The following is a 22,434-nucleotide window of genomic DNA, read 5'->3' as shown; positions in this document are numbered from 1 at the left end:
CAGGTTGGCGGCGGCCGCTATTTGAGCGCGGGTCCCGGGCCAGGCGCTCAGAGCGCTTCGAGCCCGCGCGGCGGGGAGAACGCAGCGCGCAGCCCGCAGCGGCGCCGCGGCCCGTGCAGCGCTGGAGGCCCCGCACGGCGAAGGCGGCAGAGAAGGAGAGGCCGGATCGCTGCCCGCGCCCCCCCGCCCCAGCCGCCGTCGCCGCCGCCGGCCCCCCTCCCCTCGGCGCCGCATCTTGAATGGAAACATGGCGGTGCCGGCTCGGACCTGCGGCGCCTCCCGGCCAAGCCCGGCACGGACCCTGCGCCCCTGGCCCGGTTGCAGCCCCTGGCCCGGCCCTGGCTCCCAGTGCCCCGCGCCCGGGCCCCCGCTGCTGCTGCTGCCTTTGCTGTTGCTGCTACCGCTGCTCGCCGCCCCCGGCGCCTCTGCCTACAGCTTCCCTCAGCAGCACACGTAAGTGGCCCCAGCCGGCCGTGGGACCCCGGTCGAGCCCTGCGAATCCCTTTCACGCCCCGGCCGGCGCCTGCACCCCCCTCGCGCCCCGCGTCCAGGAGGGCGGGCAGTCGCGGTTCCAGCGCTTCTGACTGCGTCGCGAAACTTCCCCGCGGTGCCCCTGCCTCTCCTCCTCGCCCCACAACGGGGTACGACACGAGCTCCAAGCCCCGGGTTGGGATGATGGGTCTGAGCTTGCCAGCTGATTTCTCTGCCGCTGTCTTTGTGGGAGGGGCAATTGGGGTTCGGTGAGGGGGTGGCCAGCGACCCCTGCCTGACGCGTCCGCCCCACGTTCTCTCCCTGGTGAAAACCTGGTGCTTAGGGACCTTAGGTGGGGGCACCTCCAAGCCTATCTTCATGGGCCTTTCTGTTTAAGGGGTGCCTGGATGCAGAGGATGTAGGCACTTTCTTGATGTGGCCAGTGACATAGAGGGGTCGATGTTCCATATTCTTGGCTTTCACCTCCACCTAGGGGGAGAGTGTCCTGTAAAGCCCAATTGGAGGGGACGGTGGAAGGTGAATGGCTAAGTGGACCCTTGCCCATCCTGGCTGCTGGTACCAAAGGGGAAATAGCATCTACTGGCCCTGCCAGCTTCTGCTGGTTTGTGGTCCTTCTGAACCTTCTTGTTCTCCCTAAGAGCCTGCAAACTCAGGTGTTCTCTGGGTAAGCTTGGCCAGTTGTGTCTGGGGCTGGCATGGGTATTCAGTACATGTGGTCTTTCGAACAGCAGCTGTTTCTGTGGACTCCATGCCTCGTATGGTGTCCAGACCCCCTTTTTCCCAGTGGATTTGAGGAACAGTGACCAGCTTGCTGCCTGTTATCTGTGCTGGGTCTGAACAGCCACCTGTCCCTGGATCCCATCTTCGGTGGCCAAGCCTGAGGTTTTGGGCTTGAGTAACCAGGCTGCTGTTAGCCAGAGGGAAGGATCTGGCCTCAGACGCTGTCTCTGCGTCATTAGACCAGTTCTACCCAAGAGTAGGAGCCCCTGGTTTTGCCACAAAACCTGTCGGCTCCAGCTGTAGGTTCTTTCAGGGAAAAACAAACTCAGGAAAGACACTGCTCTGGGTCTCTGTCTCTCTGTCTTGTCATTTCTCTCTTCTCGCGCAGCCTGGCTGTGCTCAAGCTGGTGATCAGTTGGCAAATTACAGGTGCCACACAGACATGTCCTCTGTCAACGGTTTGGATTTTTTGTGTGTATATGTGTGTGTGTGGGGGGTGCACAGGGAAAAGAAAATTGTATGGAAGTTCAGGGGCGGTTTCATTTGCTGTGATGAGAATTTACTAAAACCATAATGTTTTAAAAGAGCAAAAGCATTATTTTGTTGTTGTTCTTTTTTCTTTAAAGCCAAGCATGGGCCGAGCCACAATTCTTTTTTTCCAACCATTTCATAGCTCCTTGATGAAGGTTTAAGTAGATATCTCCTTCCACCTCTCCCCACCTTTCTCCCTCTCTCTGCAGCCTACACTGGGCCTGATGGCTGCTGGGGCTCTGGTGGTTCTCCCCTAAAAGGCAGTGTGAGACCCTGACCAGAGTGGACACCTGTCCCTCTGCCCCCAGCCAGAAGATGGTGAGGCGAGAGTGACGGCAGCGGCACATTTCCAGCTGGACGCTTTCCTCTTGTCGATGTAGTTGGAGCTAATTCGAGGGTTTGGGACATGTCTTGCAAACCACAATTAGGAAGCGGGAGTAGGAGAGTGGGGGCTGCAGAGCTTCAAGGTTCTGGAGGGAGGTGACAAATGGTGTGACGACGTAGCAGGTTTGCCATGACAGCCAGCGCCCTTCAGTTGCCCTGGTCTCCGCAGATGTGGATGCCTATTGATCCTGGGAGAGAGGAAGGGGGAAAATCAAATGAGCCTTCCCCTTCACCCCCCTCATGCCTGTGACTGGTTGGAGTTGGGGCTTTTGTTGAACCGACTTGACATGAAAGACTGAGGCTGCCAAGGGGACCAGAGAGCTCCAACTAGAGAGCTCCGTTGTGCCGCTCAGGGGCAGGTGGCCTCCCTGAACCCTCTCCTGGGTCATTGTGGCCAGACTGGTTCCTGGTAAGCCATGCTGGATGAGACTTCAATATAGGTGGCTTTCCAAGGTGGGGAGTTTGACCCTCAGCCTCCTGGCACTAGGAGGATAAGCCCTTGGTGGGGAGGGCCCTTGATGGGAAAGTCATTTCCCCATGAGTTGTCTGGCAATGTGACAGGCTCAGCTTCATAAGTTGCTGGGGTTTATGTAGGCTCAGGTTTGGGGTCTGGTTATATTTGTAACAACTTTGACAGCATGGCTCTCTGCCTAGCAGGCAAAGTGGACCAAGACTGTCCAAGACTGGACCAAGACTGATGGATTGCAGAGGGTAGAGGAGTTAATGGTGGAGGGGGACAGGGCTTTGGTGTTAAGGCAGGGTCCTCTTTCACTCCACCTGCCCCTGAATCAGAGTTGCAAACATGGAGGAGGCCACATGTATGCAGATGCATGTGTGTACACACATGTATCTTTGGGGAGCAGGGGAGATGGAGTCAGAGCACACACATTCCCTTTCACCTGCTTCCTCCTGTTTCCAATTATGCCCACCCCAGACCCAGAACTGCTGCTGGCTGAGGGGCAGCCCTCCTTGCTTTGCCTTCCCTGTGTCTTTTCCTCCTGAATCCTGGCAGTCACTTTCCCCCTCCCCCACTCCTTCTCACTGTCTCTCATCTTTTCTTCTCCAGCATCCATCTCCCTGTGCCCACCCTGCCCTGCCAGCCTCTTTTGTGTCTCTGCCCCTCTGGTCTCTGGGATCCCTGGGTCTCTCTGGCCTCTGTTCCGAGCTGCCTGGGTGGCTATACCCTTTGACCCAACTCTGCCCCAGTGATGGTGTTAACCACCACCTCCCTTCCTCTGGGATTGGGTACATGGTGAGGGACCTAAGGGGTTTGGCCCCCCAGCAGACTGATGACAGTGGGAAGGTGTGCTCCTCTCCTGAGCGGACACACAGGGAGCCATGCCTGCGATGGGGCATGCGTCAGTCTGGCTACAGTTAATGGTGGGTGACGTGTGTCTGTCTGGGCCTCCGAGCCCGTCTCCACCTCTCTGTGGTTCTCCCTGCTGGGGGAGGTAACGTCACACACCTGGGTCCCCTCTCCCCAACAACCTGCTGCAGCTTTTGCAGAGGGAGGGGGTGAGGTTTCTTGGTCTTCTGCCGCTGTGCTGGAATACAGAGCTGAAGGTGCTCAAATCCCTCCTGGTGCTGAGGGCTGTGGGGGGCCCTGACTGCTGTCCATCACTGGACCTCACCTTCATTGGGTGCCTCCTCCTGGGCAGCTGAGTCAGGCTAACCTCCAAGAAGGGAGGAAGTCTATTTGAAGACAAGTCCCTTCATGGTGTGCGAGATGAATCTCACTCCAGATTCTTTGTCACACCTGTGTCCCCAAGGACAGACTGACTTCATTTGGCCCCATGAGTGGAATGAACATTTTTGTAGTCATTGCCTCCTTCACCTCTCTGCCTGTGTTAGGGTGTGTGGAGAGTCACAGCTTGGGGTCATGCTAGGTGTGCGGTATAGGCCCTGTGGGCTCAACTTTTGACCTCCAGAACTGGCCCTTTCTGTTGGGGTGACCTTGCCTCAATTTCCCCCTCTGAGATAATAGATCTACTTAAGAGGCTGCTGGTAAGAATTAATGGGAGGGGTATAGCATCTGGTGAGCAGGGAGGGCTCTGTCATTGGACATCTTGATGCATATTGTTACTGTTAGCATCAGACCCCAATGCTATAGCCTGTTGGCCCCTACCTGCCAATCTTCTCTCAGTGCTCCCGTCTCTCAATACTCTCAAGCACCTTCCTATTTCTCTTTGTTCATGCTGTCCCCTTACAACTGCATGCTTCCCACAGGGTGGGGGTTTAGATCTACTTCACAGTCTGAAGGCACTCTAGTGGTGCTGTGGTGAAAGTATTGGGCCAAAAGGTCAGTGGTTCAAACCCATCAGCCACTCCATGGATGAGACAATCTGCCCTTAGAAACTCTAGGGGGCAATTCTACTCTGTCCTATAGGGTCACTATGAGTCAGGATCAATTAGTTTGCGGTGGATTTTTTTTTGTTTTTCTTCACAGTCTCACACTCACACCTTCCATAGGCCTTTCCCATCCCAACTCTGGGCTGTGCCATTTGTTCAGACTGTGCCCACTGACATGGGACACCAGCTCCTCGAGGACAGACACTGGGCCACCTCACTCCTTCCCTCCCCACAGCCTGGCTTGGCTATGGTGGGGAACACTGTCAGGCTAATGGTGGCCTCCCCCAACTGAGCCCAGACCCCTCACCCACATTATCACCTTGAACACTGGGGTTGGAATGATCATGCCCATTCCACAGATGAGGAAACTTTGACTAAGCAAGATTACTCATCAATTTCTGGAGGCAGGGCTTGGAGAGGACCCTGTTCTGTCAGACACTTTGCTGCCCTGCCAGGGGCCTGGGACATTTACACAGTGGGCTCAGGAAGTGGGGTTTCAACACCTGAGTCTTTGGGAAGAAAAGGAGAAATCCTAGGATGTGGAAGATATGCCTAGGTCTCCCATCTATAACCATTCCCACTCTGTCCCTTTGTCCTCTTCTGAGTCGTTGGTAACCCTGCAACCTTCTTTGGCCCAAAACTGCCCTGCTAGCCTGCTGCTCATAGCCCAGTGCCCACCTCTGCCCACAGGCAGTGATCGAGCCTGGACCCAGGGTTTTCCCTCCCCTAAGGCTTTGAAATGTGGCCTGACCTGCCTGACAGGGTGGGATGGGAGAGGACAAGAAGGGCTCCCTTTCCAGATTTCAGTATGATTTTGGAGAGAAGGGTCATTGGTGCATTAATGGGAACCTGAGGCTGAGTCCTCTAGTCCCGAGACAGCTTTGCCAGACCCTAAGGAACCTCAGAGGTGTGTGTGCCCATGCTTGGGTTTTCTGACTGTCTGGACAGGTGGGGTCTGGGGGGCTGGAGAAGCAGGCTCTTGAAGGCTTGTTGCTAGGGAACTCTTCAAGGGCAGCTGGAGATTTGGGCATGGGTCATGTCTGGTGGGGTGTTGTCATCTGTGGGATGGGGGGTGTCTCCTTCTCCGCCCCACTCCCAGCTGCCAGATACACACACCCCTGTCCTAAGCTGCCACTCCTGCTTGGCAACACCTCCAAAGTCCATTTTGGCTTCCTGAGCTTTGCCTCAGGACCTGGTGACCTGTGTCTTTAAATAGTTGGGCTCAGGGCTTTGCCTAGGGAGGGAGTATTGAGACCTGAGGTACTCTGAAGGCAGGGTGGGGGGATTTCCCACTGCTGACTATATCCCTCCACTGGCTAAAGAGATTCTTTTCATGTCGAGTTGGTTTTTTTCCCCCCGATGTCTACTGTCTAAACAAGAAGCTACAGAATCAATATTCATATTCCCAGAGGGAGATGTATATGTGGGTTTTCTTTTTCTCCCTCCTTTCCCTTCCTCTCTTTTCTTGTGTAACCTGAAGAGCCTCCAGAGCTGGCTGTGGCTAAAAGAGTGGGAGGTGGGGAGATGGTACAGGTGACAACACAGATTGAGATGCCTGTTGGGAGTTATGAGGTCCCCACAGGATTCTCTTGGGGTTTCCTTGTCTCCTTAAAGAAGTCAAAAGTCTATCATTCGGACCCATATGGTCTGAGCCTGGCCTTGTGTAGGCAACGCGTAGGGGCCAAGGTTTAGCCAGGACCACCTGGTCTACCTCCCACCTTACTTGGGCCCCTACAGGGCTTTACCTTCTAGGGCTGGGGCCTCATAGACTAGGAGACTCTACCTAGTGGGAAAGAGGTAAGAGGGCCTGGTTTTGGGGAATCTCTGTCAAGGGCATACCCATCCAGTCTTCTTGGCTAGGCAGCATGCTTGGTGACCTTGATCGAGGCCCCTCCTATCCCTGGGCCTCAGTTTCCTCTCTTCCGGGACCCTTCCAACTCCTGAAATTCCAAACCCCTAAGAAGACAGATCTAGGGTTTTCCCACTCCTTTCCACACTCTGCTCTGACTGTGGAGCCAGGACTGACCCCCAGCTCAATTGGGATTCATCTCTCATGTGAAGGTGCCTGGACCTCTGGCCTCGCCCTGGGTTCTTGCAGCTGATGCACAGACTGACCCACTTTAAGCTCTCATCAGTGTGATTGCTTAGCAGGGAGGGAGGGGCAAGGGAAGTCTTTGCTGCTGATCATTAACAATCTACCCCAACCTCAGAACTGATTCTTATTAAACAAAGGGGGCTCTGGTAGCATAGTGCCTAAGACACTTGACTGCTAACCAGAAGGCTGGCAGTTCAAACCCACCAGCCACTCCTCTGAAGGAAGGTTGGGCAATCTACTTCCATAGTGATACTGCCTCGGAAACCCAAGGAGGGGTCGCTATGAGTCGTGTCCGTGTCTGACTCAACAGCACTTAACAACAACAACAACAAAGGGAAAAGAAGCTACTCCCTCAGCTGTCTGTTCCCTGCCCCACTTAGATCTTCAGGCCCCTTGCTCAAACTCTGCCTGCTGTCTTGATGCCTTCCTTCCTGGCCAGGCCTTTCTGAATGAATCCCCTTCTTGGCATACACTGAGGCTCTGCCACACCTCTCGCCAGCTGGGTGACCTTGGGAACTTGCTTAGCCTCTCTGGGTCTCAGGACCACATCTGTAAAACAGGACTCCCATGATTATACCACCTCATAGTATTGAGGTGTGAAAGGTCATGAGGCTGTGTCTGGTCCCAGGGAGTATACAATAAAGGCATATCCAGCTGGATCTGTGCTCTGAGTGCCAGACACCTGTTCGCTTACTCGGCCAGGCCTTACCAGCACCTGGAACCCAATTATGGTTTCTGGATCTTTCTTTCTGTGCTTGGCTCCCACCTTGACCTGTGGTGTGTGTGTGTGTGTGTGCTTGTTTATGGAAATTTGTACATGTATATGCTCAAAACTGGATTTGTATACACATGTATTTATATGCATGTGTCAGGTATATTCATATGCATGTGCTTGCGTGTATGTCCATTGTTTGAGAACACATGTGCATGTGTGAATGTGCCCATGTTTGTTGTCATGTGGTGTTTGTATGTTTGTGTGTGCAATTATTTGCACGTGTGTGCCTATGTGTGTGCATATGAATGTGTCTATTTGCATCTGCCTGAGTGCAGTTTATCTCTCTGCACCCAGGATGCACTCCCAATGCCCACCTTCCACACCACCTTTGAGGTGAATGCCAGGGCTCAGCTGGGTAAATGCTGGCAGTGGGAAATAAAGGTGCTTGGTTGTTTGGACCAATGTTTTGCAAACTTTTATGTCAGAAACAGCCTGAGTTAAGGCTGAGCTGGAAAGTTTGATCATCTACCAACTGGCAGGATGACAGTCTGTGAAGGAAACACACAGAAGCTGCGTCCTTGTAATTCAAATTTTTGCAAATTAAATGGTATTTGAGATTCACTGAAGAAGCTTGGGACTTAGAGTAGCTGGGTGAGTCCTTTGTGAAGCGAAGCATCTTTGCAAACAGCCCTTCACGTGTGGAAAATACAGAGGATGGGCCTTGGAGGTCGGAGCTCAGGCGGGTGGGAAACCCTTGCTGTGTGACCTTGGGCTGGCATCTTTCCTTCTCGAAGATGGTGCTTTTCATTTGCATACCAAAGGGGCTGGAGACTGGCAGCTCTAGGAGTATGTGCTGTGGGTTTGGGGTCCTTTCCCCGCAGCAAAACATCTCTGCAGTCAGCTGTGGAGCATGATTTGGGGGTGTGGAAGGTTTGGATTGAATGATCCCCATGCTGTCCTGTATTTTAAGGCATCTCCAGCAAAGACTGGGTTTTCTTATTTTGGGGGAAGGTTTCGTTTAGCTGGTTATTGGCCCTTGGGGCTCTGTGTGTCTTCATCTAATGGGTTCTAATGTCCACAAGAGCTGTAAATTTTGCTTTCCTGACATTCTTAAGGCCTGTGTCTTGTCGGCATTGGGATGGCTTTAGGTTCTTGGCATTTTGGGACAGGGCTTCTGCAAAGGGTAGAGGTGACTTCAAGGGGCTCAGGAGCCTATAGGCCAGTAGGGGTTCCTGCAGGGGTAGAGAGCTTAGGTGGGGCTATCTCTTTGGGCAGTATGAGCTGTCCATACTTCCCTGACTTGGGAAGGACATATCACAGCCACAGACACTCATGAAGGCCCACTTACCCCATTGTGCAGACAGAGGAACTGAGGCCTTGAGGTAGAGGAAGGGAGCCCCACATTTCTGCTGGCTGCATACACTGTGCAGGCAAAGCCCAGTCCCCAGCCCCAGTGCTCAATACCTGCTACATGAAGGGTTACTCCTCATTTGGCCTTCCTTGCACTATGTCATGTAACTGTTTCTCTTAAATAGAAGTATCCCTTTCAAGGGGTTGGAGGCCTCCTGCATTGCTAGGTTCCTGTGTGAGATGAGGCTGTGGCCCCAGCTCCTTCTCTGGGGCAGACCTTGACATCCCTGTGCCATTTCAGCATCACTGAGGCTTTTCTGAGTCTTCTTGGGAAAGGCAGCTTTGTCACCAGGTAGGGTGGCCACGGATGAGCCGGTATGTCTCCTGCTGTGCTGCCGTGTTACCAGCCTAATGTGGCATTTTTGTCTTGATAACTTCCCTCCACAGCCCATGTTCTCCTCCCACTGGCACCACCTAAAATGCTGCACAGGAAGCCTTAAAGGTCAGGCTGGTGCTGCCACTGATTCCGACAAACAAACAACACAACAACTCACCCCAGCCCTAGCCCCAGTTTCATTTATTTGAAAAGGAAATGAGCTGGCAGAACAGACCTCCATGCTGAGGGCTCTCATAGGTGGACATTTCTTTTTATTCCATGTGAGCTGAAGCTAGTGAGGGGATGGTGGGGCCCTAGAAGTCTTCCCTTCCCTCCCTGGACCCCCCTGCCCCAGCATGCTACAGCATCCTTCACTGAGGATTAGCAGGGGTAACGGATCCTGACCCAAGAAACTAACCATGGTAGAGCCTTACTTCTTAGCCTGGTATTCAAGGCCGTGCCTGGGTTTGTTCTGGCCGGTGGCCACCAGTTCTAAATATCCCAGCTTCAGATATGATGAGTTACTTTCAGATCCCAGTAGAAGCCCCAGTCTCCCTCCTGGCCATTGCTCACCAGGTCCCTCTATCAGGCTGGCCTGCTCAGCCTGAGTGGTGGGGTGAGGAGCCCTCCTGGCCAGATTGCCCTCCTCTAGCTCCCTACCCTTTGTGGGCATCTCCTACAGCACTGTGCCTCCTTCCTCAGCTCTCTGGCCAGCTCATAGGGGCCCTTGAGGACTACACATTGAGCTGACTGCCACTCCCTCAAAATCTTGACTCTGAGGAGTTCATTTGGCAGCAAGGAAAAGAGGCTGCTTCCATGCACACCTCAGCAGCCCTAGCTTGATTTTTTCCCTCATGATTAGGCCCTTTATCCCCTGACAGGGAACCCAGAGGTAGGTGACTGAATTGCCAGCAAGGACTGAGTTCTTGCCTGTGGTCAGCCTAGCTCTCTTCACTTTCAGTGTGGCGATCTGTCCTTGGCTGACTCTCCTCATGGCAATAAGATGGCTGCCATAGCTCCGGGCATCATGTGCAGACCCAGCCATGAGCCACAGAAGAAATGTTTCAACCCCTCTTAAGAGTCAAGGATATCTTGTCTGGAAGCCCCCAGATGACTTTCCCTTAATCTCATTGGTTAGCACTGAGTCACATGTTTGCCTCTAAACCAATCAACATCAATTGAGAAAGTCCATTGTGATTGGCTCAGGCTAATCAGGATTTACCCTTGAGCTGAGGATGGGGTCACCTTGGGGCTGGTGGTGGGAGAGATTCCGGCAGACTTGAGTTTTGTTAGCAAGAAGGCAAGGGAGTGATGGAGGACTAGAAGAAGGCAGTGTTTGCTACAGACTCAGACAAGAAGCCTGAATGTAGGAGTGGGTGTGAAGAAGGTGTAGAGGAGGTTGGGAGTGTCCATGCTCAGGAAAACATTTGTAAAGGAAGCAATTGTTTTTAACTACATCAGTCACCAGGAGCTGGGCCCTGGGTGATGTTACATTATTACATTATCCAGTGCCTTTCATGTGGAAGATCTAGTTTCAATTCCCAGCAATATACCTCATGTACATCCACCACCCCTCAATGGAGGCCTTTGTGTTGCTATGATGCTGAACAGGTTTCAGCAGACCTTCCAGACTAAGACAAACTGAGAGGAAAAGCCTGGCAATATACTTCTGAAAAATCAGCCCATGAAAATCCTATGAGTCACAGAAGTCCAATCCCATTGTACCTGGGGTTGCCATGAATCAGGGGCAGACTTAGAGGTAGCTAGCAAGTCCAATGCTGTCTGTCCATTTTTATCCCTAGTACATAGGAGAAAAATTGAGTTGCAGAAAGACTGAGTGACCCTGCAATCATAAATGGTGACTGCTGAAGATAGGATTCATGCCCCAGTGTCTGGATCTGAGCAGTCGGCCACTGCCCTACATGGCCTTTCCTCTTCAGCCTGCCTCCTCCAGACAGCCCCCTGACCACAGGATGCTTGGGGTACCCCCACACTCTCACGCTGTTCCATAACATGTGCCAGGACTGCTTTTCCCATCAGACCAAGGTCCTAGGAGGGTGGTATCCTGGTGGTTACTGGCTTTCTCATTGGGCCTTAGCACCTGGAGTTCTTTGGAGATAACTCAACAATCAGAAGTGGAAGGTCTTGGCCCCCAGTCCCTCTCCCAGTAGAGTAGCCCTACCTGCACTTGTGGTGTGGGTCTGGGTCAGTGGCAACTGTGGGATGATTAACACTTATGTGATACAGATGGAGAAATTGAGGCCCAGAGTGGGAAGTGAAGCTGCCTTGGGCCACTCAGCAATTGAGGCGTAGCTGTACCAGAACCCAGGGAGGGGGCAGCCACTGACCCTGGGCTCCTTGAGCTGTGCCGATTGAGAGTTTGGTCAGTCAGAGGCCTGAAGAGGTGGCTGAGAGCATTCAGGCTCCCCCCCCCCCCCCCCCGCCGGTCTCAGGCAGGGTCAAGGGCAGACTGTCCTGGGCAGCTTGGAGCCATTGGCAGGTATGGATGGGCTGAGAGGATGCTGACAGAGAGTCATGTCCTGCTGCTGCAGAGCACCTGTGGCTGCTGAATAGGCCATAGCTAGGGAGATACCCCACCAACATGGCTGGAGAGGGCTTGACCTTGGCTGGGTGCTGCCTATGAGGGTTCATTTTCAACTTGTGGGGGGGATCTGTACACTTGGGGGTATACTTGTGCCTACTCACTTTGAAGCGCACTGGGGTGTCATTGGGCATGGTTTCCTATAAGGTAGGATTCACGATCTGACGCAGTCACATCCTCATGGCCCTGGCCCCTAGCCCTTCTCATTATTCTCTGGACACTGTTCTCGGCATCAGTCCTGGGTCTGGACTGAGCAATGACCAGAGGTCAGTCCTCCAAGGGTACAAGACTTAGGAAGAGCCCTGGGCTTTATCCTGCTCCTAGGTTGGGGTATCCCCTCTGGTGTCTGTTACCTACCTGTCATATGAGGGGGAAGAGCTCTCGGGGGCTGCTGAGGGCCAGAGAAGGAGCTGGCTTTTGCTGGGTTCAGCTTTCAGGCCTCCAGACCAGGACACGCTTCCTTTGACCTTCTGAGGCCTTCTCAAAACCCACACAGACTGTGGAAAGTAGATTCAATTCCCCCCCACCTCCCATTCCCTCACTGTACCTCCCCAACCCTATACCTCCACTTTCCTATTCCCCCACCCCTCCCACCCCACCACCACTAGTGCCCAGGAATCACCCAGGCTGGGCGTCTTGGAGGGAGGGAAAGAGGCAGCATGTGCTATTCAAGCCAGACCTTGGCTAGTGCAGACCCCAGAAAACTCAGAGGCTTGTGAAGCAGGGTCTGTGGGCCTCTTCCCTGCTTCCTCCCTCTGTCCTTCTAGCTCACCCCAGCCTTACCCCCTGTCTAGCTCACTGTGGAGCCACCTGCCTTCCTCCCAGCATCACTGTCTGTGTTGTTTCTGACTCTTCTGCAGCTGTGATGCTCCTCTGCCCCCCACCCCATCCACGTAGCCATCATCCTGCCCTATGAGCCTGTACAGCCGAGGGGCTGCCTCTGATGGGCTTGAAGGTGGGCTGGGAGACAGACACAGGAGGGGACCTTTCCCTTCAGGACCAGGTGTCCACAGGGACAGCAGCCACTTCCTTCCATAGGGACATATTAAGGAACTACTACTATGCCCCAAGCATGGAACAAGAGAGGTCAGTGGGCTGCAGAGGGTCCTGCCAGCCCCAAACAAGCCCTGCTTGTGGTCCCATTGACCTCTACCTGTCCTTCAAGGCTTGCTTTGGTTTCCCTTGACCTCCCCGTGTGCGTCAGGGGCCTCCTAGGCTGCCTGAAGCACCCATCCTTACCCAGCAATAGATATGGCTGCCCAGCTGTTCACAGGGCTGTTTCCCATTCAAAGCTGTAAGCTCGGCTAGAGCTTCAGGCCTACACCCAAGTGCTGAGCAGGGAGCTCAGAGAGTGGAGCTGAGCAGAAAGGAGATCCTGGGAAGAGGACCCTGGGCCAGCCTTCCTCTGAAGATAAGCTGATGGTGGGACAAAAGTAGAAGACATGGATGGGGTGGGGGAGGGCCTTGCTTCACACGTTGATGCACCCTAGTTCCCAAGCTTCTGGTGGGACTATCCATTCCTTACAGATGTTATTCTCCCAGGCTGCTGCACCCCTGGGCTGTACCTCCTTGTACCCGGAATCCCTTGAGCTGCCCAGAGCTCCTAACTGGGGCACTGCCTGCCTGGTGTTTCACAATCCCATGTTCCCTGGCACAGAGCAACTGGGGAGAGGGTGGTGAAGAACAATCCTAGAGGCCATTAAACTGGGTGATTTACAAGGTTCCTCAGCCAGCACCAGGGGAAATATAATTCACAGGTGATTTCCAGACTGGTGGCGTATGGAGGAGGCCATTATTCTAAAATGGAAAAGGGTGGGGACTTCGTGGAGCTGTCTAGAGGGACCTGGAGTCGCAGCTTTGTCTGCCAAGCAGTGTGGGCCTGCCGGCTACAAGAGAGCCTGGCCCAGGGACTGGGGCTGGGGAGGGGGCATCACTCCTGCAGGGAGGAGCTGAGATGGTAAAGAGAGCCCCATATGTGACCTTGTTCAAATCATTTTGTGCCTCAGTTTCTTCATCTATAAAATGGGGTCATATTTCCTATGTTTTGTCATTATGAAGCTGAAGCATCCAGTTTTTCAGCCAATACTTTTTTAGTACCTGTTGTGTGTCAGGCCCTGTTCTCAGAAGATGACATGTTAGTGTGTCAGAAATACCAGGAAAATAAATGGTGAGCACTTTGCACTGTAGGTGCCTTTGGTGGAGGCAGCTGTCTGTACAAGGGTCTGACCTCTGGAACCCCTATCTGGTTGGAGAAGAGGTGGTATTGGGAAAATGATAACAATCTCCCCAACCCATAACGTTTATAGAGCTGAGTCTCAGTATTCTGTGCTGCCCCCACCCTGGGGGTAAAGATCACAAGTTCCAGAGGGCAGTGTTGGGATGCCCACACCACGAGGCTCCACACTGGGGCTTGTTTGTGACAAGCACTGGTTAGTGTCTGTAATGAGTGAATGAATGAATGAATGAATGACCCAGTCCCCAAGAGTCCATGAATGCTTCCCTGCCAGGCTCTATTCCCCTTCCCCTCTGCTCAGAGGGGTCACCCAGGGAAGATGCAACCCATGGCCTCTTCTCCCCAGATCATAAACTCCTTAAGAGAAGGGTCATGGGTTAAGCACCTCTTCCACCAGGGCAAACAATCAAGAACGTTGTGTTAAATAAAGCTTAAAAAGTTGATGGGCAGCCGGTGGCATCATTAGGGATGCGCAGGGGGTACAGACCATACCAGGTGACACCGTCAGCGGGAGTGACACCGTCAGGGGGAGTGACACCGTCAGGGGGAGTGACATCAAAATGACTATCTATATAATTTTTGTGCAGTGTTTCAACAGAAATTTATTACTTTTTAAATAAAAATATCCCTGTAGTTAGTTATAAAAACAAAAACATTTTTCATAAGCCTAGCTTACATGTATCAATATACCTACAAGGCTTCAACTCTATGCTAATTTGCTTTTTGAGCCTTCTCTTGTGCTCTGGTCAGAGCTGTCATTATCACCCAATTACAAAGATGCTTCAAATCATGTGGTTTTATCTGGACATGCTATAAACGCACCATTGTTTTTGTTGCTGCTGGTGTTTTTATAGTCACTGACTTTATCAGATTTTCCAGTGTTTTAGCTACAATATTGTGGCAATTAGTATTTTTGAGCCTATATCAATAACTTTTTTGAGAATTAAGTAGTTAAAGGAAAAGGAGAAAAGTCAAAAAAAGCTTGTTATTAATAATGTAATTCAATATAGAAAGATTTTATAAAATAATTTTGTTATAATTCAAATAATCTAAGAAATATTACAGCCAAGCAATTTACAACTATTTTTATCATATATTATTCTATGATTAAAATTGTTCATAAATATTACTGAGGATTCTATATGGTCTGGTATGGGAGGAAGTCCATGGGGGTGGGTGATACCATGAGTTACCTCACTGGGTGACACTAGCCCTAGTGATGCCACTGTGGATAGCTGTACTGAGCCTTGCTTTTCTCATCTGAGAAATGGAGAAGACAGCCTTACTTTGTTGCCTTCCTCATAGACTGGCCTTGGGGACAGTGAGCTGAGCTGGTAAATACAGGCCAGATGCCATGGTAGATTGGCCTGAAGGTCAGTGCAGGGGTCCCTGAGGGATGCAGAGATACAGAGTAGAGCTGTCCTTGAGTGTCAGGCAGGGCTGTGGGGAACCTGTGGGCTTGAGCACATTGGCTGTGCCAGTAGAAATCTTGGTACAACCTGAGACTTCACCCACCTCATCCACTTTTCAGTAGATGCCTCCGCCAACTGTGGGCACATTCATTCCTTCCACGGACACTCATCACAACCTGCTGTTAAGTCATTTACTCAACACTCATGAGCATCTGCCATGTGCCAGGAGCTGGCATGGAACAAGGTTGACAACCATTTCTCTCCCCAAGGAGGGGACACAAACAGAAGACACGCTATGTTGGAAGGAGATAAGTACCATGGAGAAGGGACAGGAAGAATTAGGGGTGGTTGTGGTTTTAACTTAGGCGAGGGCAGGGTCAGAGTGGGCTTCACTAAGAAGGAGACATTTGAGCAAAGCTTGGGAGGAGGGGAGGGTGAGAGCCATGTGGGTATCTAGGAAAAGAGTGTCCCAAGCAGAGAGAACAGCCAGTGCAAATGCCCTAAGGTAGGATGTGATTTGAGTAAAGGGAGGAGAAGGAGAGGGTGGGAGGAGAAGAGGTGGAAAGGCAGCAGGACCAGGTCAGGAAGAGCTGTTCAGTTAGTGTGAGTCTTTGACCATTTACTCTGAATGAGATGGGAGCCATGGGCAGGGTATGAGCAGAAGAAGACCTGGTCCTGAACTTGTAAGGCCCCTGTGCTGTTACATGAGTAGGCTCCAGTCTCCAGAGAAGGATGTAAGTGGGAGACCAGTGCAAGAGTTGAAGGCTAGAGCAGATGGTGGCTGTAGGGGTGGTGAGAAGTGCCAATGATTTAGGTGTAAGACAAAGGAAAGGGTTCTGGGTAACCCCAGGGTGTTTAGTCTGAGCATCTAGGACAGAGCTATTGCCAGGGGAAGCTGGGCAAAAGCAGGTCTGGAGGATGATGAGATTTCAGACATGTTAAATTTGAGGCATCCAAGTGGAGATGTGTCAAAGCTGAGGATGTGCACCTGCACAGGTCCTGGCTGAGCTATGCTGCCCAGGCTGGGCACCAATGACTTAGCAGACAGCCCTGCTCTTTGAACCCTCTGTTTACTACCCACTACCTCTGCCCATTCTCCTCATCTCCCCACTACTGGGAACTCACTACCCTCTCCCACCCAGCATGTGGTGGTGTTCATCGTGTACTTGAGGCCTGGGATTCTGCAGGTCTCCTTGTGGGAGCATCCTGCCTTGGTGCCCATGCTTGGTCTGTGGGCATTGTCATGTACAGAGATCGCTGCTAGGCCTTGCACTTTCTGTACCCCTGGTCTGGGCTGCTCTCCAGTTCCAGGGTGCTCTTTCACTTGGTCAGACCCCTGGGCCATGCATTCTCCCCTACCCCAAGGCTCCCTGGACTTCTGTTCCCTAACACATCTCTTGTCTGCCTGCCTTGCTTGAATTTCAAGATCTGGAGGGCAGGTCTGCATCTGCCCTACTCACCACTGTATCCTTCCCCAGTGTCCAGCCTGGAGCCTGACACGTGGTAGGTGCTCTGTAACCATTTGAATGAGTGAGTGAGGAGAGATTGAACTAGTTGTGGGTGTTTTGTCAGAGAGCACTCCTGCTGGGTTTGACCGACTTGTCTATTCTCAAGCCAGCTTCAAAGACAACACAGGCTCACCAGGCAGAGTGTCCCCTCTTGGTGTGGCTACCACCCTGGGGCTACTCCTTAGGTGGAGGGGAGGCTGCTGGGGTGACACCTGAAGCCCCCTGCTCCCTGAAGCTGTGGATGCTGCATGGTGTGCAGAGGGAATTTGCATTGCTAAAGGATTCACCACAGAGCATCTGCGAGTAACCGCCCCACTGCGCGTGTCAAGGCAGGCTGGGTCACGCACATTCGATTTACATGCAGCTTGGTTCCCTCTGAGGAGCAGGCACGAGTGAGAAGCAAACCCTAGAGGAAGTGGGCGTTCTTGCCTACCTGGTCCAGGCTCCCTGGTGAGAATTGAGAGAGCTGGGGCTTGGCATTGCCGTGACATTATTTCTATAGCAGGATGGCTCCTGTGGGACATAGGAAGGACTTACTGACTCTACCAGGATTTAGTTTGCTGGGGAAGGCAGTGGGATCCCTGATGCAGGAGTGACCAGCCCTCTTCTCAAGGGTCAAAAAAAAAAAATAAAAAAATAAAAAACCAAACCCACTGCTATCAAGTTGATTCTAACTCATAGCAACCCCCACTGAGTTTCCAAGGCTGTAAATCTTTAGGTAAGTAGATTGTCTCATCTTCCTCCCATGGAGCTGCTGGTGGGTTTGAACCACCGACCTTCTGGTTAGCAACCAAATGCCTTACCCACTATGCCACCAAGGATGGGTAAGGTCATAAACAAGGAATGGGCTGCATCCTATTTCCTAAGCCTTGGCTATTGGGGTTTGCCTTGGGACTAGGGAAGCTTAGTGTCTTAGGAGTCAGGGCCTGGTCTCCAGAGCCAGACTGTACTGGGTTCGAACGCTGGTTCAGCACAGACTGGCTGTGTGGCCTTAGGCAAGTTGCTTCACTTCCCCAGGCCTTGGGATCCTCATCCATGAAGTGAGCATGAATCAGTCTGTGAGCCAAGGGTGCTGCGTGACTTCAGTAGGTATTTCAAACAAAGCACCCAGCACACTGTAGGTGCTCCACATCACTGATTCTTGCTGAAGTTGGAGCACCTCTCCTAGCCAAGCCATCCAGTCTCTTTCCTATTGCAGAGGGAGGTAGTCAAGTACCAGGGCAAATACCAGTCTGAGGGTGAGGTGGGAGAGGATATCTGGGTAAATCTACCTCCAAGTATTTCCAGAAGACTCTTCTTTGCCAGGCTCCAATTCGAAGATCCCCCAGAGGCCTTGGTAATAGGACCAGACAGCATTCCCAATTTAAGGTGAAGCTTGATAAAGCAGGATGAGGATTATGGAGTGAAGAGAGGTGGGTGGGGGAAATCCAGGAAGTCTTCCCGGTGGAGGAGGGGCGAGGCCAGAGAGCAAAGCTGGCCCTGATGAATTGAGTTGTGAAATCTCAGCTCAGCCTCTGTGCCAGGAATTTTGGGGGCCTATGAGCTTTCCTGGGGGTCTCTACCATAAGGAGGAACATGTTCTCTGTTTTCCTCAAGGCAAGTGGTTACGTCGAGGACACACACAGAAGATGACTATTTGTGGCTCATTGAGGATTTGACTCATGCTGGGGGGGTGGGGAGAACACTCAGGAGGAGAAACAGGGACGTGTGAATCACAGAATCTGGCCAGAGTGGCTGGTGACACATGAACAGGACTTGCCCCACCACCTCTAGTCATGTGTCAACTGTTGGTTCTGGAACCAGGTGACCAGAGGTCCTGGGTTCCTCCCTGATTCACCTGATGACCTCCACATATGCTTCAACACTACTGTGCCAATCCCAACCCCACCCTCCATCAGAGTGCTTGGTGAGGCTGGACACAGAAGGGCTGTGTGAATACATCTGCCTCCCAAGAGCCTGCCTGGCTGAGCCTCATTTGCCAAATGGGCCTGGCAGTGGTTATGTTCCCATTGTCCCTGGCTACCTGGAGAATGTTTCAGGGAGAAGAAGAGGTGCAGCAGACCTGACAATGACCGTAATCTGTGTCAGAGACTGGTGGCTCTGAGCCTGGGAAGCAGACATTGGATCCCAGCAGAGTGGACAGCAGATATCTACTCCAGTGCCCCTCGCCTGGACCCTTTGCTGTGCCCCAGGGAGGCCTCAAAGAGTTTAGGAGCTCCTCTTGCTCATTGCTAAATCCCAGTTCTAGATAGTTGGGAAATTCATAAGCAGTGACACTTGGATGGTGACACCTTGGAGACCTGTGAGCCTTGGCACCAGGGGAGTTGCTGATTTGATCTTGTACCTCAGGAAGCATTCTCCCACCACTCCTGGATAGCAAGCTGTCATCAGTTACTATTTGTAGCTGCTTGTCTCTGCACCAGGAACTTCTCAGGCTAGTGCGGTATAAACAAAGCACAGCCATAAGCTAAATGATGGGGTAATGGGAGCTGCAGAGGCCCCTGTTGATCCCCAATCCAGGCCCTCATTGTTTGTAATGATTATTAATCTTACATGGAGCTGGAATTTACAGTCCTACCTCCCAAAACATATTTATGCTATTAACTTACTATTTTACCAGTTTCTTTTTTATTTTATTTTATTTTACCAGTTTCTTATTGAGGCTCCAGGTAGATTTTGTTGGGAAAATTAAAGGCGGATAATTCTGCTGCCAGAGCAGTTTGAAGCTCAGCAGTGTGACCCAACTCCACCCGTCCATAGATGGGAAACTGAGGCTCAGAGAGGGGAGTGGATGAGCCTGTGCAAAGCCCTTGGCTCCAGCTCCAAGAAGTAGAGTGTAAGTGTGCAAGAGAAGGCACTGGGAGAATCATGAATTATGCATGAAAGCCACAGGCTTGGGCAGGCCCATCATAAATGAGCCTTAATAATTCATACGAAGAGGAGCCAGGGAAAGGGAGGGCCTCCCAGGCTGGCCCTGGGGCAGCTGCTGCACTTCCAGCGCTTCCAAGGGCTCCTGCTGCCCACCTGCCTGCCTGCCTGCTCCTAGGGCGGCCACATGCACATTGAGGCAGGATGGCTGGGAGGGTTCAGCAAAGGGCCAGTTCTTCCAGTTGGAGGAGCAAGAGGCTCCCCTCTTCACAGCTCCCAGTCTTGGGCAGGGATAGACAGTAAATTAGAGAGAGGAGGCAGTCTGGAGGAGTCATAGCTATAATGGTAACCCTAGCAGGGCATCTTGGAAGGAAGGTGGGGCAATCTACTTCCGTAGTGATACTGCCTTGGAAACCCAAGGAGGGGTCGCTATGAGTCAGGTCCAACTCGACAGCACATTAACAACAACAACAGCAGGGCATCTGGACAGTGGTTGTGCTAGGGGAATGCAATTTAAAGTTGGGAGTCAAAGTGGTCCTCACTCTAAGCAGAAGAAGGTAAAGAAGGAGCCTCAAGAACATCTGAGGAGAGGCTTTTCCAGGCAGAAGGAACAGTATGTGCAAAAGAAGCATGCAGGTATGTTCAAGCCACACTCTGGAGGCCAGTGTAGCTGGAGGAGCAAAGGTTAGGGCCGCCACTGAGGGATACGACCATTGGACAGATTTTGGTTTTTCCTCTGATGCCATGGAGCTGTAGCAGGGAGTTGACAGAGGAGGGGCACAGATCTGACAGGACACTGGTTGTGTGTGGAGGCTGGCAGACTTGGGAGGTGGGAGCAGGGCTCAAAGGCAGAAGCCCACCAGTGAGCTGGTGACTACAGGCACATTGTGAAGAGGAAGCCAACAGGACTTAACTGATGGATTGGGTGTGAGTATGAAAGAGTAGGTTCTGGGTCACCCAGGGGCTTTGGGCCTTGAAGAGCCAGGAGAGGCGAGTGTGAATGGATGTGTGGTGTGGAGAATGGGAAGTGAGTGTAGAGGGACAAGGCTCTTGATTTTGGATACATTCAGTTTGCGAGGCCTGTTGCACATCTAAGTGGCTGTGACACATTGGCAGTGGGGCGTCCTGAGGAGAGGAGCATATAATACTCAGTGGCTCTCATTAGATGTCCAACCTTGAGCATGTCGTTCAATTGCTCTGTGCCTCAGTTTCCCCCTTTGAGGATTGGGGATGATAATTTGGCTGCTGTGAAGAAGAATTATGGCAGTGGGAGCCCTTGCCTGTCACCACTGTGAAGGCCAGCAGACAGCTGCAGCATCAGGCAGGGAGGGCCCCAGTCAGACCCTTTGGGACATGGATCCCCAAAGGATCTGCAGAGGGAAACTGAGACCTAGAGAGGCAAAGTCATAGAGCTAAGTGTGAGCCTCAGAGGAGAACCTGGGATGAAAGATGGCTCCTAGGCCCAGACCCAAGCCATCACCCTGGCCAAGCCCTCCAACCCTGGGTCTGGGGCCTTGATGCCACCCAACCCCCACCTCTTCTGTAGAGTAGTGTTTTCTTTCCTGGTCTGTCCCCCATTTCTTCTCCCCTGTTCCTTGGTGCCTTCTCCAGATTGCCCCACCCAGTACTGCAGGCAGAATTTGCTCCTGTGGAAGCTGGACCCATCTCCCTTAGAGCCCTGCTGCTAGAACAGCTGAGGCCAGGCTTGGGGGAGGGAGTCCTGCCAAGGGGCTGCTTGGTAATCCTGTGGCTGTGGGTGTGGCAGTAAGGATGTATAACCACCTTTGGCTGACCCCTTATTTAGTTCACTTTCTAGACCAGCTAACTAAAGTCCAGAGAGGGGAAAGGGTATACCCATGATTACACAGCTAAAACAGAATTCAGGCTTACAAACTGATGCTGAGAAACCTCTTTCCTTTTTCTCAGCCTGTACATCCCTGGCTGAGGCCTTGCCTCCTCCCTGCAGTCCTCCTTGATTACTGGTACTCCAGTGGGGTACTCCCTTGATCCTTGGTTGTTTGCACTGATGGGGGAGTGTAAGGCAGAGTGCTGTGGTTATTTTCTCTGTGGCCCTGGACCCTCTCCATTCCTCTCTGGGCCAAGTGGGCTCGCCTGGGTTGCCTCAGCCCTGGGAATGACACTGCTTCCTGGCTGCAGACCTTGCTCTTTCCCTCAGCTCATCCCCCATCAGGCTGTTATGAGTAAATATTGCACTGGACCTGGTGCCCTAATTAAAGCCGGATGACTGTTCAGTGTGTCTGAGGGGGGAGGCGCAGTCTTGCTGCCTCCTATCCAAGCACCAATTAAAAGGTGAAGCTCTTTCTCAGCAAAGAAAGGGAAGATACAGCCCCATAATTAATAACCTCATTAAGGAGTAGTATTTGGGCAGGGTCCCAAGACACACATAGTCAAGGCCTATGGATCTGGACTAATTCAAGCTTTGGCAACACTAGCCCCCTCCCCCAGCTTCATGGGGTCTCTGAGGATCCCTTGTGATAAATGGGCTGGCTTGATGCCTGTGTACACAGGTTGGACAGATAGGGATGTGCTCCTGGGGGGTCATATTGCTCATATTAAGGGTCCCTTCAGTTGGATCACAAACAGGTAAAAGATAGGTCAGTTCCTTTTGAGTGCCGTGCCTCAGTTTGCCTGCTTGTGTTATGGTGGGCGGCTAGCTGGGGAGCCTTATTCCACTGTGAATCAGCTGAGCAAGCACACCCTGTCTCACCCTGACCTCAGTTTCCCCTCCTCGGTCTGTGTAGCGTTGAGGCCAGCACTATCTGGTTTCCACATCTTGA

At 52.3% G+C, this 22,434-nt stretch overlaps 1 protein-coding gene across 1 annotated transcript in view; it reads left to right on the top strand.

The window, feature by feature from the left end:
- The first annotated feature begins 247 nt into the window (after window positions 1-247).
- CACNA2D2 (calcium voltage-gated channel auxiliary subunit alpha2delta 2) overlaps window positions 248-22,434 on the top strand; it is a 159,399-nt gene continuing 137,212 nt past the window's right edge. The window contains exon 1 of the mRNA XM_007952009.1: window positions 248-453. Within this exon, the coding sequence (XP_007950200.1) occupies window positions 248-453 (206 nt within the window). The remainder of the gene's footprint in view (window positions 454-22,434) is intronic.

Source organism: Orycteropus afer, unplaced genomic scaffold, assembly GCF_000298275.1.
Source record: "Orycteropus afer afer isolate SDZICR_OR568_19922 unplaced genomic scaffold, OryAfe1.0 scaffold00323, whole genome shotgun sequence".
Taxonomy (NCBI): domain Eukaryota; kingdom Metazoa; phylum Chordata; class Mammalia; order Tubulidentata; family Orycteropodidae; genus Orycteropus; species Orycteropus afer.
The sequence above is the reverse complement of the archived record's forward strand: the minus strand, read 5'-3'. Positions and strand labels throughout refer to the sequence as shown.